General features: G+C 39.3%; 1 protein-coding gene across 1 annotated transcript; it reads left to right on the forward strand.

Annotated features, from left to right (window-relative positions):
* The first annotated feature begins 2,689 nt into the window (after positions 1-2,689).
* Positions 2,690-20,857, forward strand: LOC109021170 (E3 ubiquitin-protein ligase UPL2-like). Its single transcript, XM_019003743.2, has 17 exons — positions 2,690-2,825; positions 3,035-3,168; positions 5,520-5,615; positions 5,685-5,891; positions 5,986-12,547; positions 12,686-13,776; positions 13,851-14,150; positions 14,229-14,433; positions 16,237-16,514; positions 16,610-16,902; positions 17,298-18,417; positions 18,498-18,644; positions 18,756-18,836; positions 18,920-19,145; positions 19,271-19,410; positions 20,351-20,457; positions 20,585-20,857. The coding sequence occupies exons 2-17, from the start codon at positions 3,073-3,075 to the stop codon at positions 20,685-20,687; spliced, it is 11,052 nt and encodes a 3,683-aa protein (XP_018859288.1). The 5' UTR covers positions 2,690-2,825; positions 3,035-3,072; the 3' UTR covers positions 20,688-20,857.
* Positions 20,858-21,400: the final 543 nt, after the last annotated feature.

The following is a 21,400-nucleotide window of genomic DNA, read 5'->3' on the forward strand; positions in this document are numbered from 1 at the left end:
GTTATTTGACAGCTTCAAACTCCAAAATTTCAGAAATGGACATCGAGAATATTTCCCAGCAACCACCGCTACTATCTTAATGGGGGAAAAAATGAAGAACAAATTTTCAATTTGATTATTAAGAAAGGTTTCCAACCAGGAAAAACAAGGGAAAATGATTGATTTAGAGTAATACACGAATAAAGGTGACAACCTTTGGAGATTGCAAATCAATCCACAGCAAGAGAATTGAAGGTATTTTTTTTGCCAACTTGTTCGGATGGATTTCTAAAGATAAATTATATTTACAGTTATAGAGTACGCAATCGCCGTAAACTCATTTTAAAAAAAATGAGTAAATATGAACTCACGTAAAAATATTATTTTTTAATGGTTAATCTTCTTTTTTTCAAAATGAGTGAGTGACACTTGCGTACTTTATGATTGTATATAGTATTACTCGTTTAAAAAACATAAATAGTTTATCACTAGAAAAATGTTATGGACCTATCAAATGGAATTCCAACCTTTACGCCTAAAAAACTGATATTTAGGTTGTGTTTGGTTGTTGAACCAAACTCAACTCATCTCAAATCGATTATTGATGAGACTTATTATTTTTTCAATTTTTCATAAAAAAAGTTAAACTCATATCAACCTACTTCATACATTTCGACCTAAAAAATTAAACTCATATCAACCTAAAAAAGTTAAACTCATCTCATTGAGACTCACAATATACTATTATTCACAATTTAACTAACTTATCTCAACATTCAAACGTTCAAACATAATCTAAAAGGCCACATGTCAAGTTAAAATACTGACCTGAAACCCTGTCTTGAGTCTTGACGATAGAGATATTAGAGTCTTTTAACTATTATTGCAACGAATTAAAATTTGTTTGTGTTTTTATCCCAACTTGTTAATTATTATATGAGCCACTTTATGCTCTCACAGTGGCATTAAGGGATTGAGATTGAAACCGAGAGATCAACTCAACCTTAATGGTGGAATGGTTGTTGCAGCGACTATTGTGGGCTTACTACATAAACGTTGGTTTTAGGCAATGACATTGTGATTTTCCCCTCTCAACAGTGCTAACTAAAAAAATACACCGAAATACCATCTTCCCGTCCCTCGTCCAAGGCTGTTTCGCTAGATTTTTATAAATTAAGGGCCCGTTTGAAAATAATGTCCATTAGCAACGTCAATTTGAGATTCTCTTCAATTTGTTATCCAAATTAGATGATCAAGATTAAAGGGAGACATAAAAACATTAACTACCTAAGTGAAGTCCATATTGTATGGGATTCTCTATGGAAGTGTTCAATGTTAGAAGATAAATGATACTTGTAATCGTGATTGTATAAGTACCGTGCAGTCGTTTTGAAAAAAATGAATAAAAATAAAACTCATATGAAAATAAATTAATTTTTTAATAGTAGATTTCACTATTTTTCAAAGCGACTGCACGACGTTTGCACATTCCACAACTAACCACCGTCACCCACGCCTTCACCAATTTTCGATCAAATTGCCAAGCATGAGGAGCTCCCGTGCTTTTATGGGTGTAGGTAACCTATCTATGCTACCCCATGCATCGAGTAATGCTATTCTAAAGTCTCTACATCACGTATTATTTACATTATTTAAATAGTAATATTTAATTTATAAAATTAAGATTTTATAATTTATCTTCAAAATAAAATTATATAATGTGGGTGATGTGCAATGTAAAAGTCTTAAAATAACATTAATCTTACACCATCATTTCTATAAATTGATGACTTATAATGTCAAACAACAATTAGAATACTTAATCGTTTTGGATAATCATGCATAAAGTCCAATACTATTTATTATTTATACCACCCTTGTTCCCTCGTGAATCATTTTACTTTGAGCTTTCAGCTCATTATTGAACCTCTAGATTATAGCAATTTAGGTATTATGGTTTATATTTGATTGTGAACTATATTCGGGATCTCATCCATGTATATTTGTAATGTTATTGTTTAAAAGTCATTCTTCGAGGATTTGTTGAGTGAAAAATGGTTGTTGATTCATTTTAATCAATTTCAAGATAATTAGATATTGAGTGTCATTAAAGTAATTTTTAATAATGAGAAATAATAGTTGTAGTTGTGATTGTAAGCGCTGCACAATCATTTAAAAAAAAATGAATATATACGAGATTCACATGAAAAAAAATTATTAATTTTTTAATAGTAAATTATACACTTTTTTAAAACGACTGCATAATACTTACGTATTCCATGATTACATATAGGATATAGCATTACTCTTTTACAATTTAAAATATTTTATCCGAGCAAAACAACTATGCACTAACCAAAATGAAACATACACTGATCAATTATAAGGTTACCACTGCATTATAAAAAATAGTACATTTTTATAACTTTAAAGTATTTTTGATTTAAAAAGTAAATTACAGACTCTTCACCTTTTTTTTTTTGTTTTTTTAATATATAAATTTGGAACAAAGCAAACAAACACGTAAATAGTTAAAAGTAGAGGGGCTTTGAACGCAAAACTACTTTCTCATAGACCCCGTGGTCGTGTGTCAGCTCTCACTCTTTATACTCGGCTTTTCTTGTTTTCCAAAGGGCTTCAAATTACGTTTATACCAAACAAACAAAGAAAACAACATTTTATATACAAAACGCAGCGACTCTCTAACCCCAACACCATCCCCACTCCTCCCCCCCTATTTTTCTCTTCGCTTCGGGGTTTCGCCTCTCTCTCTCTCTCTCTCTCTCTATCTCCCTTTCTTCTTCTCGGATGTGTATTCATCAATCGCCCCCTCGCTACTCTCTCAGGTACCATTTTACTCTCTATATATCCATCTGTTTGAATATACGTGTATGCCATATACATCCATTTGTTTTTCTGATCTATATGTGATTTTGAGGATCAGAAAACTGGGTTTCTCATTTTTTTAGTTTTATTTTTGTAGGGTTTAGTTCAATCCTAGATTTTGCTGCTCTCTTGATGTTTTCCGATCTTGTCTTCGTATTTCTTTTTTCAGAAAAGTAGCAGTTAGAAAGTAGACAAGGCCGGGGTGAGATGACGACCATAAGACCGAGCTTGCCGTCGCGGCTACGGCAACTTTTGTCCGGCGAGGGTTCCCTCGTTCCCTCTGTCAAACTGGACTCCGAGACCGTGAGTTTTCAACCCTCCTATGCTTACAACTGTGTTTGCGTGTATAGACACACATATGTATATATCCGTCTTTGGTTTTTTTATTAGGGTTTTATCAGAATTGTTACGGTTTTTTTTGGAATGCTCTATATCTCTCTATAAAAAAAAGCCCTTTCCCCTTACCTTTTTTAACCTATGCATTTCAAGTCGTTCAGGTTTGATAGAAAGTGGTCATATAGGGTGATGTAACTTCTATATGGAACTTTTTTTCGTGCGCTGAATTTTCTTAATACATTTTATCTAGTAATTGGAACGTTTACTTGTTTACTTATCAAAAACAAAATATTGGAACGTTTTACTTATCGAAAAAAAAGTAATTGGAGTATTTAGCTGGTGGTTCTGGCGAGTATTTATTCATTCGGGCTATTTTGTTCTATGCAGTTTCAAATATGCATAATATATTACTGCCATTTGCGTTTTTTACCCTTACTAGGAGTCTATGATGTAATTATATCTGATTGACGGGCCTTGTTTTTTCCTGGCCTAATTTTTGGATGTTGTACATTCGGTCCTCCAGAGATTGGAGAAGTGAACAGTGAGCAGGCAACAGAATTTGAGAAAAATATTTGGAAATTGAAATTTATTTACAAGTGTTAACAAAAGTAATTATTTTTTGTGCTTCCTGAGCTATGTTCGCAAAAGTAATTTAAAAAGTGCAACAGCAATACTAATAATTTGTTGATTGGTAACAGAAATACCAATATTAAAAATTTAACATGCCTAATTAGTCGTAAGGATATGATAGTTTGTATTGATTTACTTATGAGTTGAACCGATTAATGGAATTTCTCTTATTTTTCTTGACTATGTGGGTCATGTTAGCATTGAATGAAAAATGTACTCATTGAGATGTAGAAGAACGATGTGCTTATTGGAGGTGGGAGTTCTGATGACATGGTGGCATTTAGACTGTTTAATTAATTGTTATTGATCAAGTTTGTTCAATTTATTGCTTCAAAAGTATTCTAATGCTAGATGGTTGGTAATCATCTAATGGTGCTTATACTTGGTGTACTCCACCATAGTTGTGTGTTCATGCTACTTCACACGTGCCATGCAAACAATGAGGTAAGAAGCTTAGAATCTCAGCGATAACCTAGGCTCTAGTCACTTTCTTACCTGGGCATTCTCTCAGCATCGCTCTGCCCTACTGAGATCATTTATAGGACCAATGTACCAATGTACCCGTGTTGGACATGGCATATCTACATCACTAAAGGTGTCTTTCCATATGTCAAAATTGACTCTAGATTAGATTGTGATTTTTCTAAAATATGTTCATATCGATCTGAAAATGGAAAGTATGCTAAATTCTTAATATGCTACTACATTTTGGAATGTATGATGCTTGCTAATTTTTATTTTTTGATGGGTAGACATGGAAGTTCATACTTAAATTTCTCATTCTATGTTAGATTATCCTCACATTTTCCCAAAAAGCAAACAAGATTCTTTTCAAAACTTGCGCCACTTGTATTTTGAGACAGGAGTTCTGTAAGTAAATAATATTTTAGGATCACTCTTTCGATGTGCACCATTTATTTTGGGACAAAGTGGGTACTTATTCTTGAGATTTTATGATTGCTTTTCAGATTCGGGCTCCTAATTTCAGAAATATTGATTTTTTTTTTTTTGTTGGGCTAGCGATTTGGCTTTTTAGTTGAATAGTGCTACAATTACTATGCGTGGTTACTTATTATTTTTATTTTTGGTTGTTCTGTTGAGGTTTATTTTCTGAATCATTCCTTTATTCTACTGCTATTGGCACGCGGTAGGATTCAGATGACTGACATCATTTTTACTAATGATATCTCATTTTTCATATGACCAAACTCTTATCCCTGGCATATACTGTGTGAAACAAATCATTTTGACAGTAATTTTTGCCTTTGAGTCTCTGTGCCGACGGTTGTCAGGCAAATGGTGTCTTGTTCAGTTGTTCCTCATTAAGTGAGAGATTGTAAGTTAAATTGGTACGGGGTCTGAGTTGCATTTTTCTATAAGGAAAATACAAATTGAAGCACATATTTTGAGATATTACCCAAAAAAAGGGAAAATGGAATTACTGCATGTGTTGAATTTACCTTTTTGGTGTCAGCCTGGACTGTCATCCCTTGCATGGTGTCAGGAATGTGGAGAAGATCTGTTTCCTCCATGTTAGTGACTAGTGTTAGCTTATCTTAGGAAATGTTATATAAATGAACCAATTCCTTGCCGGGGAATGGAATCTGCATGAACTGCTCCCTTCCATGCAATTTATTTTTATTTTAAGTAATTTGTTAAAAAATATGACTCTTTATCATCACTTGCAGCCTCCAAAAATCAAGTCATTTATCGATAAGGTGATCCAGTGTCCATTACAAGATATAGCAATACCTCTTTCAGGTTTTCGATGGGAGTACAATAAGGTAATAGCATGCTACTTCTGCTGTGTAGTTCTTGTTTTCTCATTTGCTCATTTATTTGTTGCTATACAGGGGAACTTTCACCATTGGAGGCCGCTCTTTCTGCATTTTGATACATATTTCAAGACATATCTTTCTTCTAGGAATGACCTCCTGTTATCAGATAAACTTTTAGAAGATGATAGTCTGTTGCCAAAGCAGGCAGTTCTACAAATTTTACGAGTAATGCAAACAATTTTAGAGAATTGCCATAACAAGGGTTCATTTGATGGCTTAGAGGTATGTTGATTTTAGTGTCCTGTCTAGAGTTGGGTATGAAACTAATTTCCATGATATCTTGCCTAATATGTTATGCTTTTTATCTCCTCTTCAGAATTTCAAGCTCCTGCTTGCATCAACAGATCCAGAGATTCTTATAGCTACACTTGAAACTCTTTCTGCCCTTGTGAAAATAAACCCCTCCAAGTTACATGGAGGTGGGAAGTTGATTGGTTGTGGCTCAGTAAACAGCTATCTCCTGTCTCTAGCCCAAGGGTGGGGAAGCAAGGAGGAGGGTTTGGGTTTGTATTCATGTGTAATGGCGAATGAGAGAACCCAAGAAGAAGGGCTTTGTTTGTTCCCATCTGATGTTGAAAATGACCGTGACAAGTCTCACTGCCGGATAGGTTCTACCCTCTATTTTGAAATGCATGGGGTTAATGCACAAAGCACTGAGGAGAATGGCAATCAAAATACATCTAATTTGAGAGTTATACATATACCGGACCTTCATTTACAGAAGGTGGATGATCTCTTACTGTTGCAACAGTGCATTGAGCAGTATAATGTACCTCCCGAGCTTCGGTTTTCATTGCTTACGAGGATTAGATATGCTCATGCCTTCCGTTCTCCCAGAATATGCAGGCTGTACAGCAGGATTTGCCTTCTTGCCTTCATTGTGCTTGTTCAGTCTAGTGATGCTCATGATGAACTTGTATCCTTTTTTGCCAATGAGCCAGAGTATACAAATGAGTTAATCAGGATTGTGCGGTCCGAGGAAGTTGTTTCTGGGACCATTAGGACGCTTGCAATGCTTGCCTTGGGGGCTCAATTAGCTGCATACACTTCATCTCATGAGCGTGCGCGGATTTTGAGTGGATCTAGTATCAGTTTTGCTGGGGCAAACCGCATGATACTCCTGAATGTGCTCCAGAAGGCTGTCTTGTCACTGAAGACCTCCAATGATCCATCATCTCTTGCCTTTGTTGAAGCACTTCTTCAATTCTATTTGCTCCATGTTGTTTCAACCTCGAGTTCCGGGAGTAATATTAGGGGGTCGGGCATGGTTCCTACATTCTTACCGCTTTTGGAGGATTCTGACCCTACCCACATGCATCTTGTCTGTTATGCTGTTAAAACTCTACAAAAGCTCATGGATTACAGTAGTTCAGCTGTTTCCCTGTTTAAAGAGTTGGGGGGAGTGGAACTTTTGGCTCAGAGACTGCAGATAGAAGTAAATAGGGTTATCGGTTTGGTCGGGGCTCTTGATGAGTTGATGATCATTGGTGAGAGCTCAAGATATGGTGACGATCAGTTGTACTCCCAGAAGAGGCTCATTAAAGTTTCATTGAAGGCACTTGGATCTGCAACATACGCTCCTATTAACCCTATTAGATCCCCACAATCTCATGAAAGTTCTTTACCTGCAACTCTTACGATGATATTTGGCAATGTAGATAAATTTGGAGGTGACATTTATTTCTCAGCAGTGACCGTTATGAGTGAGATAATCCACAAAGACCCAACTTGTTTTCCTGCTTTGCATGAAATGGGTCTTCCAGCTGCATTTTTATCATCAGTAGCTGCTGGTATACTTCCTTCATCAAAGGCTCTTACATGTGTTCCTAATGGTCTCGGTGCAGTTTGTCTCAATGCCAAAGGCTTGGAGGCAGTGAAAGAAACTTCAGCATTACAGTTCCTTGTTGACATTTTCACCAGCAAGAAATATGTTACCCCAATGAATGATGCTATTGTTCCTTTGGCAAATGCTGTGGAAGAGCTTTTGCGCCATGTATCTTCTTTGAGAAGCACTGGCGTTGATATAATCATAGAAATTGTTAACAAAATTGCTTCCTTTGGGGACAGTTGCTGCTCAGGATCATCAGGGAAATTAAATGAGAGCACTGCAATGGAAATGGATCCTGAAGACAAAGGCAATGAAGGCCATTGCTGTTTGGTTGGTGTAGTTGATTCAGCTTCAGAAGGGATAAATGACGAGCAGTTTATTCAACTGTGCATCTTTCATTTGATGGTACTGGTTCATAGGACAATGGAAAACTCCGAAACATGTCGGTTGTTTGTGGAGAAGTCAGGAATTGAAGCTTTACTGAAGCTTCTTTTACGGCCAAGTATTGCACAGTCATCTGATGGAATGTCTATTGCTTTGCATAGCACCATGGTTTTCAAGGGTTTTACTCAAAATCACTCTGCTCCACTGGCACGCGCTTTCTGTTCCTCTCTCAGAGACCATCTGAAAAAAGCCTTGACCGGATTTGGAGTGGTTTCAGGGACCTTTTTGCTAGATCCAAAGATGGCCCAAGATGGTAGAATCTTTTCTTCACTTTTCCTTGTTGAGTTCCTTCTGTTTCTTGCTGCCTCAAAAGACAACCGTTGGGCAAGTGCGTTGCTTGCTGAATTTGGAAATGGTAGTAAGGATGTTCTGGAAGATATTGGGCGTGTCCATCGAGAAGTTCTATGGCAGATTTCTCTTCTTGAAGATGCCAAGCCTGAGGTGGAGGATGATGGTGCTGTTTCTACATCTGAGTCACAGCAGTCGGAATTGAGTGCAAATGAAACTGAAGAGCAAAGATTCAACTCTTTCAGGCAGTTCCTTGATCCATTACTGAGGAGGAGGCCATCGGGATGGAGTATTGAATCCCAATTTTTTGACCTTTTAAACATATACCGTGATCTTGGTCGTGCCACCAGTTCCCAACAAAGGCGTGCTGATAGTACTTCAAGCTTGCGATTTGGAGGCAGTAATCAATTCCTTCATTCTGTTTCTTCAGATGCAGCTGGAGATGTTAGTAGAAAGGAATTTGATAAGCAGAGATCCTATTATACTTCTTGCTGTGACATGATAAGGTCACTTTCTTTTCACATTACCCATTTGTTCCAAGAGTTGGGGAAGGTAATGTTGCTTCCTTCTCGTCGCCGGGATGATATTTTGAATGTTTCTCCTCCTTCAAAATCAGTGGCTTCTACTTTTGCATCCATTGCTCTGGATCACATGAATTTTGGGGGTCATGTGAATTCTTCTGGAAGCGAGGCATCCATATCGACGAAGTGTCGGTACTTTGGTAAGGTTATTGATTTCGTTGATGGCTTTCTACTGGACAGGCCAGATTCCTGTAACGCTGTTCTATTGAATTGCTTGTATGGACATGGTGTGATCCAATCAGTTTTGACAACATTTGAAGCCACCAGTCAATTGCTGTTTGCTGTCAATCGGACTCCTGCATCACCCATGGAAACTGATGAAGGGATCTCAAAGCAGGATGAAAATGGAGACACTGATCATTCATGGATTTATGGTCCTCTATCTAGCTATGGGAAACTTATGGACCACCTAGTGACCTCATCCTTTATATTAACCCCTCTTACAAAACACTTGCTTGCCCAACCTCTGACTAATACTAATGTTCCCTTTCCCCGGGATGCTGAGACTTTTGTAAAGGTTCTTCAGTCCATGGTTCTGAAGGCAGTGCTTCCTGTTTGGACTCACCCCCAGTTTGTTGATTGCAGTTATGATTTCATTACTTCAGTTATTTCTATAATTAGGCATGTATATTCAGGGATTGAAGTGAAAAATGTCAACAGCAATACAGGTGCTCGTATGACTGGACCCCCTCCTAATGAAACTACTATATCAACAATTGTAGAGATGGGGTTTTCCAGGTCTCGTGCTGAGGAAGCTCTCAGGCAAGTTGGATCAAATAGTGTGGAGTTGGCAATGGACTGGTTATTCACCCATCCAGAGGAGACTCAAGAAGACGATGAACTTGCTCGTGCACTTGCCATGTCCCTTGGGAATGCTGAATCAGATGGAAAGGAAGTGATCACAAATGAAAATGCTCAACAGCTTGAAGAAGAGATTGTCCAACTACCTCCTGTTGAAGAGTTGTTATCTACATGTACAAAGCTTCTGCAGATGAAGGAATCTCTTGCTTTTCCAGTTCGAGACCTGCTTGTGATGATATGCTCTCAAAATGATGGACAATACAGGTCTAATGTCATCTCCTTTCTTGTTGATCGGCTGAAGGATTGTAGCTCAATTTCCGAAAGTGGAAATGGTACCATTCTATCTGCTCTTTTTCATGTCCTTGCTCTACTTCTTCATGAAGATGAAGTGTCACGTGAAGTTGCCACAACAAATGGTCTGGTTGCTGTTGCCTCAGATTTACTTTTCCAATGGTGTTCTGGATTGGTTGGAAGGGAGAAAGACCCGGTTCCTATGTGGGTAACAACTGCGTTTCTCGCTGTGGACCGGCTTTTGCAGGTAGATCGAAAATTGAACTCTGAAATTGTAGAGCAGTTGAAGCGGGACAATGTTAACAACCAGCAGACATCTATCAGCATTGACGAGGTTAAGCAAACCAGGTTGCAGTCTGCATTGGGATTAGTTCCGAAGCATACTGACATAAATGAGCAGAAAAGACTTGTTGAGATTGCTTGTAGTTGTATCAGGAACCAGCTTCCTGCTGAGACGATGCATGCTGTTCTCCAACTGTGCTCAACTCTCACTAGAATTCATTCCGTTGCTATTAGCTTCCTTGATGCTGGGGGACTGAGTTTACTGCTTTCTTTGCCAACTAGTAGCCTCTTTCCCGGGTTTGATAATGTGGCTGCTGCTATCATCCGTCATGTTCTTGAAGATCCCCAAACTCTCCAGCAAGCAATGGAATCTGAGATAAGGCACAGTTTTGTGGCTGCCACCAATAGACATTCAAATGGAAGGGTCACTCCCCGTACTTTCCTTTCAAATTTAAATTCCGTTATTTCACGGGATCCAGTGGTCTTTATGCAGGCTGCTCAGTCTGTTTGCCAAGTTGAGATGGTTGGAGAAAGGCTCTATATTGTTTTGCTGAAAGATCGTGACAAAGATAAGTACAAAGAGAAGGAGAAAGTATTGGAGAAAGATAAAGCACAAACTACTGATGGGAAAGTTGCTTTGGGTAATGCAAATTCAGTTGCTTCTGGGAATGGGCATGGAAAACTTAATGATATGAATTTAAAGAGTGTCAAAGCTCATCGAAAATCTCCTCAAAGCTTTGTAAATGTGATTGAGCTTCTTATAGATTCTGTCTGTACTTTTGTTCCTCCCTTAAAAGATGATTTGGTTACAGATGTCCTTCATACTCCATCGTCAACTGATATGGACATTGATGTCGCAGCAATTAAGGGGAAAGGAAAAGCCGTTGCTACCATGTCTGAAGAGAATGTAGTTAATGGTGATGAAGCTTCTGCATCACTTGCAAAGATTGTATTCATGTTGAAGCTTTTGACGGAGATTCTACTGATGTATGCTTCATCTGTTCATATTCTTCTTCGGAAGGATGCTGAAGTTAGTAGTTGCAGGGGTGCTCAACAAAGGGGTCCTGCTGGTGTATTCACTGGTGGAATATTTCATCACATTCTTCATAAGTTTCTTCTATTTTCTCGGAGTTTAAAAAAGGACAAGAAAATAGATGGTGACTGGAGGCATAAATTAGCAACCAGGGCTAGCCAGTTTTTGGTGGCATCTTGTGTCCGTTCCACTGAGGCAAGGAGGAGGGTTTTAACAGAGATCAATTGCATATTTAATGACTTTGCCAATTCATGTAATGGTTTTAGCCCACCAGGAAACAATATACCAGCATTTGTAGATCTGCTTAATGATGTACTAGGTGCTCGTACACCTACTGGCTCATACATTTTAGCAGAAGCTTCTGCCACTTTTATAGATGTTGGTCTGGTTAGCTCATTGACTCGAACTCTCCAAGTTTTGGATCTGGACCATGCCGACTCGCCTAAAGTTGTTACGGGTCTAATTAAAGCTTTGGAGTTGGTAACCAAGGAATATATCTATTCTGCTGATTCTAACATAGGGAAGGATGATAATCCAACAAAACCCCCTGATCTTACCCAACCTCCAAGTATGGATAATACTGGTGATGTATCTCAGTCCATGGAAACAGCATCTCAGTCCAATCATAATTCTGTACCAGCTGATAACATTGAGTCCTATAATGCTGTTCAAACTTATGGTGGCTCTGAGGCTGTTACAGATGACATGGAACACGATCAAGATCTGGATGGAGGTTTTGGTCCTGCTAATGGTGATGACTATATGCATGAAACTTCTGATGATGCAAGGGGTCTTGAAAATGGCATCGATACTGTGGGAATACAGTTTGAAATACAGCATCATGGGCAAGAAAACCTTGATGAAGATGATGATGAGGAGATGTCTGGAGATGATGGGGATGAAGTTGATGAAGATGAAGATGAGGATGACGAGGAGCATAATGATCTGGAAGAAGACGAAGTCCACCATTTGCCCCACCATGACACGGATCAAGATGATCATGAGATTGATGATGATGATTTTGATGAAGAAATAATGGAGGAAGAAGAAGAGGATGACGAGGATGACGAGGATGGTGTAATACTGAGACTAGAGGAGGGCATAAATGGAATAAACGTTTTAGACCACATTGAGGTTTTTGGTAGAGACAATAGTTTTTCAAATGAAACTCTCCATGTGATGCCTGTTGAAGTATTTGGTTCTAGACGTGAAGGGCGCACTACATCCATCTACAGTCTTTTGGGTAGAAGTGGAGACAATGTTACCCCATCAAGGCATCCTCTTCTACTGGCACCCTCGTCAGTGCACTCAGCTTCTCCTCGGCAATCTGGTAAGCTCCTTCGAGGGATGGTTTTTAGAGCTTGTATTCTTACAGCTATTTTAGTTCTTACCTGTACTTGGACTTAATTCTTTCCACTTGTTGGATATTTGAATTCTTTGCCTGTGATGCTGGAACTTGCTGTTGCAGAGAATGCACGTGACATGGTCTTTTCAGACAGGAACTTGGAGAGCACTTCGTCACGGTTGGACTCCATTTTTCGATCCCTGAGGAATGGGCGTCATGGACACCGTTTGAACTTGTGGGTAGATGATAATCATCAAAGTGGTGGATCAAATGCAGGTTTAGTGCCACATGGCCTTGAAGAGCTGCTTGTTTCCCAATTGAGGCGACCAGCCCCTGATCAGCCTTCTGATCAGAACACAACGGCACAGGAACCTCAAAGTAAAGGTGAAGTTAGTCAGTTTCAGGAATCAGAAGCAGGTGCAAGGCCTGACATTGCTGTTGAGAACAGTGAAAGTAGTAATGTGCCACCTTCAACTGTAGTAGTTGATACCTCTGTGAATGCTGATGTGAGGCCTGATGCGATTGAATCTCTACATGGAACAGATGCATCCAGTACACAATTGCAATCTGTTGAAATGCAGTTTGAACACAATGATGCAACTGTACGGGACGTTGAAGCCGTGAGCCAAGCAAGCAGTGGAAGTGGGGCAACCTTGGGTGAAAGCCTTCGAAGCCTAGATGTTGAAATTGGAAGTGCTGATGGGCATGATGATGGTGGAGAAAGGCAAGCTTCTGCAGATAGAATGCCGTTGGGTGATCCACAGGCAGCTCGCACAAGGAGGACAAATGTGTCTTTTGGGAATTCTGCACCTGTTGGTGGAAGAGATGCATCACTTCATAGTGTAACTGAAGTTTCAGAAGGTTCTAGCCGAGAAGCAGATCAGGATGGTCCAGCAGCAGAGCAGCAAATCAATAGTGATGCTGGTCCTGGAGCAATTGATCCTGCATTCCTGGATGCTCTTCCGGAGGAGCTGCGTGCTGAAGTTCTTTCAGCTCAACAGGGTCAAGTCGCTCCGCCCTCGAATACTGAACCACAAAATGCTGGAGATATTGATCCAGAATTCCTTGCAGCCCTTCCCCCTGACATCCGAGCAGAAGTTCTAGCACAGCAGCAAGCACAAAGGCTACATCAATCTCAGGAACTGGAAGGTCAACCTGTTGAGATGGATACAGTCTCAATAATTGCAACGTTTCCTTCAGATTTGCGAGAAGAGGTACATAGGTTGTTGGAGTGTGTTAAAGAATTGAAATGAGCCTCTATAATTTTTTCTTCATGTTTCCTCATCAGGTTCTCTTAACTTCATCTGATGCCATCCTTGCGAATCTCACTCCTGCTCTTGTTGCGGAGGCAAACTTATTGCGTGAAAGATTTGCACACCGATACAGTCGTACCCTCTTTGGTATGTACTCTAGGAATCGCAGAGGTGAAACTTCAAGAAGAGGTGAAGGTATAGGGTCCAGCCTGGAGAGAGCTGGGGGAAGCATTGCCCGTAGGTCGATTGGAGCGAAGCTAGTTGAAGCTGATGGAGCTCCTTTAGTTGACACAGATGCCCTGCATGCCATGATTAGGTTGCTTCGTGTGGTTCAGGTATAAAATTTATTATTTAGATATGTACTTTTTGTCTTATTCTTCATTATCTATGTATTAATGCAAATAATATTGCAGCCACTGTACAAAGGTCAGCTGCAGAGGCTTTTTCTGAATTTATGTGCTCATCATGAAACCCGAACTTCTATGGTGGAGATTCTCATGGACATGCTAATGCTTGATACAAGAAAGCGTATCAACAACTTGAGTGCCTCTGAACCTTCTTATAGGCTTTATGCTTGCCAGAGTAATGTGATGTATTCACGTCCCCAGTCTTTTGATGGTAAGACCCCCTATTTAAATACTCCTTTGATGGGAAGTGTTGATTGCCCTGCCTATAATAATTAAAGTTGAGCTGTGTTCAAGAATAGGTGGAACATGGTATTAGATTTTCTGTCAAGGACATATACATATATTTTCTGTTGAGGATAATTTTCTGCATTTGTTTTAGTTTTCTGGTGTTAGTTTCTTTTTGTTTTTGGAAGTTCTTTTTTTATAAGTAAAAATTTATATATATCAAAAGGAGAAACCAAGTACACTGAATATATACAAGAAAACACCTTGCCCAAAATGACCCAAAAAGCCCGTGGAAAAACAACCCAAAATACACTAGACCCGACCCCGACCCCTTGTTTCTCGTAGAACTAAAACTCTACCCAAACACCCAACCCCAACCCCAACCCCAACCCCTTGATTTCCGTCTTCACAATGCCCTCCCTTTAGACTTCCCTTTAGTTGAGCTACCATCCTTAGCGTTGTAGTTGATTGCCCAAGAAAGACGCTATAACTGCTTGCTTTTCTTGAAATTTGATTTGGTTTCAAGTGCGTGGCTTGCCTCAATTGCGGTGATTAGTTCTTTAAATTGATTTTCACATCCTCCATGTGAGATTCCCACAAACTGCTGAATCTCGTTAATTTTAGGCAGAATCCAATCCGCTGTTGGAGGAAGATAGACCAAGGGAGCAATTTTATCCCTAGACTCAGTATCCAACTGCACTCCTGACTCTACATAAGGCACTAACGCCAAATTCATAGGTTCTCTAGCAACTCTATTGGTTCTCTCCATTGGAGATTCTGGAGTGACAGCAAGTCCCTTCATCTCTGGAGTGATAGTGGATCCTACATCTCCTTCAGACCTTGGTAGTACACCATTTTCCTTCAACTCTGACGAGGGAGCCATGGCTTCTTCGGGGACCAAGGGTGTAATACCGACCATCGGTCTATCCTATGTTACATGAGGCAAATGACATTCCACTAATATCTCTATGTCGATACCCGATGTAGACCCCACTTCAAATAACCCAGATTTCATTTTGACCCGCCATACTCTCCTGGATCTGGTTATAGGGACAGGGCCAAATCTGATCTTCCGTTTTCCTTTTTTTGAGTTTCAAGGATTCGGGTCTATCTTGTTACTTACAACCCTGTTGCCTCCACCTAAAAGCCGGTCTATTTTCGTAGACAATATAGTTATCGCTGCCTTCAACTCGCCAAGTTGGGTTTCCATCTCCTTTAAAGAACGGTGCGGTATCTATCGCCAGCAAGGGTGGGTGGCGGCAGATCTAGGGTTTTCTCACTTTGTAGGAATTTCTCTCTCAGGATCGATGCCGGACGACCCTAAGCTAAGTCACCGGGACTCGTCGGCTTTGTCTGTGACGGCAGTGAGTGGTCACTCGCCGCCAATGGTGGATGGCGGCGGTCTCCTTAGGGTTTTCTTGGATGTATAGGGAGCTTAAAAAAACACATTTGTTTTTGCTTTTGGAAGTTGTAGGTGTTTCCTTTGTATACGTCTTGTGTACTTGGGCTTATGCCTATTTCTTTGAATAAAATTATTACTTGTAAAAAAAAACATATACATATATTTGTAGTTTGAGCTCTTGGTGCTTCAAAGGTTTTCATTACTCATTTTTTTACTTTGTATGCTTCCTAAAGTTTGGCTTGACATCCAAAATTTTCTTTTGTTGTGGTGTCCAAAAATTTAAACTTAAAAAAAAAATATACTCCTTTGTTGTAGTCAAAGCCTTTGACATGTGGCAGTCATATGCAACTTGCCATAATCTTCATATGTACTGTTTTGTTCTTAAAGGTGTTCCTCCCTTGGTGTCTCGGCGTATTCTTGAGACTCTTACTTATTTGGCTCGAAATCACCCCTCTGTGGCGAAGATTTTACTTCAGTTTAGGTCGCCTCAGCCTGCTATAGCAGAGCCAGAGAATACTGATCAGGCACGTGGTAAAGCCGTGATGGTTGTTGAAGAGGATGGAATGGATAGGAGTGAGCATTGGGAAGGATATATATCCATTTCGTTGCTTTTGAGCCTCTTGAATCAACCCCTTTATCTAAGAAGTATAGCCCATCTTGAACAGGTGATCCTTGCCATAAAGTTTTTTTTTTTCCTTATATTAATTCATTTAGTTTGTTGATGTGTACGGGATGTATTTACCTTCTGTGTTTTTTTCAGCTTCTTAACTTATTGGAGGTCATTATTAATAATGCTGAAAGCAAGTCAGTATCTGAAAAATCTGGGGCATCTGCGTCAGAGCAACCATCTGTTCCAGAAAGTGCAACGTCAGATGTTGGGGTAAATAGAGAATCTGGTCCAATTTCTTTAGGTGTTGCTACGTCATCCAAGGATGTCGATTCCTCCAAACCCACCACCTCTGGTTCGCACAAGCAATTTGATACTCAAACCGTACTGCTTAATCTGCCACAAGCAGAACTTCGACTTCTATGCTCATTGCTTGCACGAGAGGGGTATGATGTGCTTTTGACCTATTTAATTGCATTTTATGTTCATTTTTTTGTATTCGCTGTTGTGTTTTTTGTTCCACACAATCATTCATACATGTGCAGTTGCATTTTTGCTGGAAAGCTTCTATCACAGTTTGATTGGGCCACTCATCACTCATGGGTCCACATTTCTGTGTCCAAGCTTTATGGTGGTCAGGGCCATGCTTTTGCATCTAACAATCCACATGTGATAAACACACAACTGACCCTCTGACATCTGCATTGTAGCTTTATTATTAAGTTCATTGTGAGGGTCTGTCTTAGACATTGGTTTTCATTTTTTTGTTAGGAGTGGATGTGATTTTAACCTTGTACATTAGCATATAAATGTGGTCTGACAAATTTCATGTTGCTCCCAGACTCTCAGACAATGCATATACTCTCGTGGCAGAGGTAATGAAGAAATTGGTGGCAAATGCTCCGACTCATTGTCATCTGTTTGTTGCTGAGCTAGCTGGGGCCATTCAAAATTTGACTACATCTGCTGTAGATGAGTTGCGCATGTTTGGTGAAGCTGTGGAAGCCCTCCTCAGTACTACATCTTCTGACGGAGCTGCAATCTTGAGGGTTCTGCAGGCATTAAGCTCCCTTGTTGCCTTGCTGAGTGAGAAAGAGAATGACCCACAAATTCTTCCTGAAAAGGATTATACAGCTGCTCTTTCTCGGGTGCGGGACATAAATGTAGCTTTGGAGCCTTTGTGGCTGGATCTGAGCACTTGCATTAGCAAAATAGAGACTTATTCAGACTCAGCACCCGATTTGACAACTTCATCTAAAGCATCCACCTCTAAACCCTCTGGTGCAGTGACTCCACTCCCTGCAGGCTCTCAGAACATCTTACCATATATAGAATCTTTCTTTGTGGTGTGTGAGAAGTTACATCCTATGCAGCCAGGGTCTAGTAATGAATTTAGTATTGCTGCAGTTTCAGAGGTTGAAGATGCAGGCACTTATGCTGGTCAGCAGAAAACCTCAGGGCATGCTTTGAAAGTTGATGAAAAACATATTGCATTTGTGAAGTTCTCAGAGAAGCATAGGAAGCTGCTTAATGCTTTCATCCGACAAAACCCTGGATTGCTTGAGAAGTCCTTCTCACTCATGCTGAAGGTGCCTAGATTTATTGACTTTGACAATAAGCGTGCTCACTTCAGATCAAAAATAAAGCATCAACATGACCATCACCACAGTCCTTTAAGAATTTCTGTAAGAAGAGCTTACATTCTGGAGGATTCTTATAATCAGTTGCGAATGAGATCCACTCCAGATTTGAAAGGGAGGTTGACAGTTCACTTTCAAGGAGAGGAAGGCATTGATGCAGGTGGACTTACAAGGGAGTGGTATCAATTGCTGTCCAGGGTTATTTTTGACAAGGGAGCACTTCTTTTTACGACTGTGGGTAATGAATCAACATTTCAGCCAAATCCTAACTCTGTTTATCAAACAGAACATCTTTCATATTTCAAATTTGTTGGGCGAGTGGTGAGTACATTTTATTGTTGCTTTCAGTCCTCTGAGAAATTATTTGTGTGCTTCTTGCTTATTCCTTCTTGTCTTTTCAGGTTGGGAAAGCACTTCTTGATGGACAACTTTTGGATGTCCATTTCACCCGATCTTTCTACAAGCATATATTGGGGGTAAAAGTTACCTATCATGACATTGAAGCCATTGATCCAGCTTACTTCAAAAACCTCAAGTGGATGCTTGAGGTAGCCACATGCAACTTTTCTTCTCTCTCTCCCTCTCTCTCTGTTTGCTGCTTCCCTCCTTTTTTGGCAAGAGCCAATTTGTTTTATTTGGTTTCCTTCTTGCCTTTACAGAATGACATAAGCGATGTTCCGGAATTTACATTTAGCATTGATGCTGATGAGGAGAAGCTGATATTGTATGAGAGGACAGAAGTAATGATTTTTCCAAACTCCTTTATGTACTTTGGTTTCTAGAGATAATATTGTTATATTTACATGTGGTGCTTCTAATGCAGGTGACGGACTATGAACTGATTCCTGGTGGAAGAAATATTAAAGTTACCGAGGAGAATAAGCACCAATATGTTGATCTAGTTGCTGAACATCGGTTAACAACTGCCATTCGTCCTCAAATAACTGCCTTTTTGGATGGATTTAATGAATTAATTCATAGTGACTTAATTTCGATCTTCAATGACAAGGAACTTGAATTACTTATTAGTGGGCTTCCTGATATTGATTGTGAGTTTCCTTCATTAGTATGTATACTTTTGTCCCCTTGAAGATTCCTTCATTCCCCCCCTTGAAAGAATCTGATGTACAAAATGATTCAGCAGTAACAGAAGGTTTTTGTTCCTCTGTTTCAGTGGATGATATGAGGGCAAACACTGAGTATTCTGGGTACAGTCCTGCATCTCCTGTTATTCAGTGGTTTTGGGAAGTTGTTCAGGGTTTCAGCAAGGAGGATAAGGCTCGTCTCTTGCAGTTTGTGACAGGCACCTCTAAGGTATTTTCCCTTTATATATGATTATGTATAGACTTCCTATAGGACAATTTATGTGAAACTCATACATATGATGGTTTATGTCAGATTTTTAAGAATGCGCACCATGGTCTGAACATGGACGCATGCTTGTTTGTATTTTTGGCTTTTTACTCGGCAGTTGATCCCATAGACGTTATCTTGGTTGGAATTACCTAAACCTACAAGTTACTTCGTATACATGTTTAATGTATCAAGTGATCCTATTTGTGAATTTTGAATGTTGGGTTGACAAAAGTGTCAGCTTTTTCACCTAATGTATCAGGTCAGAATGATTGCAGTATAATTTGATTGTTCTGTTGAGAATTATCATAATGAAGCCCTAGTGGCTTCAGTGCATAACGGGGTAGTAAAAGAAAGCCCCTCCCCTACATATCAGAAAAGCAGAAAGAAAAAGAAAGCCCCTCCCCTTTTTGTGTCTGATGACTGAGCTACACAACCTGGTGGAGGGGACTCTCCCTTAAATCTCCCACCCCTGGTGAGTGGGATTTGATCTGTAAGTCCTTAATTATTAACGAGTAACTTTGTGCTCAGCCCCTCTTAATTATCTTTCTTCCCCTACTTTATTCCCGTGGCCCCGTCCTTTAGATCTCTCATTATGTTGCCTTTGTATTTTGATTTCTTTGGTTTTTTTAATCTCTAATTCTCGTACATCAGTTGAACTTCATTCTGAAGGACAATCACACGTGTGTATACAATGCAACACCTAATGGATGCACAAAAGGGGCTGACTTCACCTGCTGTACCTTATTTGTACTGATTGACTTGTTTTTTGTTTGCTCCTCATTCCATGCGCGAATATATTTGGGAAATGTGCACTTTTGAACGAACTTGTTTGGTACACATTGTCTTTGACTTTTAAGTTAATGTTAGTGGTTTGAACTCTGCTCTTTCCAATTTCCAGGTGCCTTTAGAAGGGTTCAGTGCACTTCAAGGAATTTCAGGCTCACAAAAGTTTCAGATACACAAGGCTTATGGCAGCCCTGATCACTTGCCTTCTGCTCATACTTGGTAGTTATTGTTGACTAAAAAAAAAAAACTATGATATGTTGATGTTATCCATTCATGTTACTTCCGTTGCGAGTAGCATTGCTTTACTGAAAAAAATATCCTGATTCAAAATTCTTGATTCATGTAGTTTCAACCAGCTGGACCTACCGGAGTATCCTTCTAGACAACACTTGGAGGAGAGGCTGCTGCTTGCGATTCATGAAGGCAATGAAGGGTTTGGATTTGGTTAAGAATAATAATGGGAGGCATCAAAGTATCCTTGTAGATAATACAGATTGTGTCAAATGCTATCATCAAATAGAATTGGGTGTTAATTGCGGGACGTTGGGATAATGCAAGTTGATATATTGTATAGTCGTACATGTGTTATGGGAAATGCCTCTGGCAGTTTTTTTATTTATTTTGCCAGCATTTTATTCTTTTCAAGTTTACTTCCTATTCTTTTACCCCTCACGAAATATATAAATTATTAAAAATTAAAATTAAAATGAGCTCTTTTGTTTTTTTTTTTGTCTGCTTATACCGAGGCATAAGCTTATTAGAAAAATGGTACTCATCATTTTCACACCAATTATGTGTGTTTTCATAGAAGGGCGAAAATGGCAGATCAGAGTCGTTTAGTCAGTGTTGAAGCGCCTCTTATTATACATTGCGCATATAAGATTACTATTTCAGCAATCCAAATCCAAGAAGACTATGAGAGTTAAAACAACAAATAAATAAAACAAATAATGGCAAATATCTTTTTTCTGCATTCTCTGACATAGATCTTAGGCTACCTCTTTATCATGTACGGTTTAATCTGTACAATTTCTAGGTGCTGATAGCAGAGTTCGGTTTCCGACTCTGGGATACGTTTAGATATTGAAAATATTTGAGAAGTGTTGAGAATATTTATAAATAGTTATGAGTAGAGATTGAAGTGAGTTTATGAGTCTCATTG

Source organism: Juglans regia, chromosome 11 (genome assembly GCF_001411555.2).
Source record: "Juglans regia cultivar Chandler chromosome 11, Walnut 2.0, whole genome shotgun sequence".
NCBI classification, from domain to species: domain Eukaryota; kingdom Viridiplantae; phylum Streptophyta; class Magnoliopsida; order Fagales; family Juglandaceae; genus Juglans; species Juglans regia.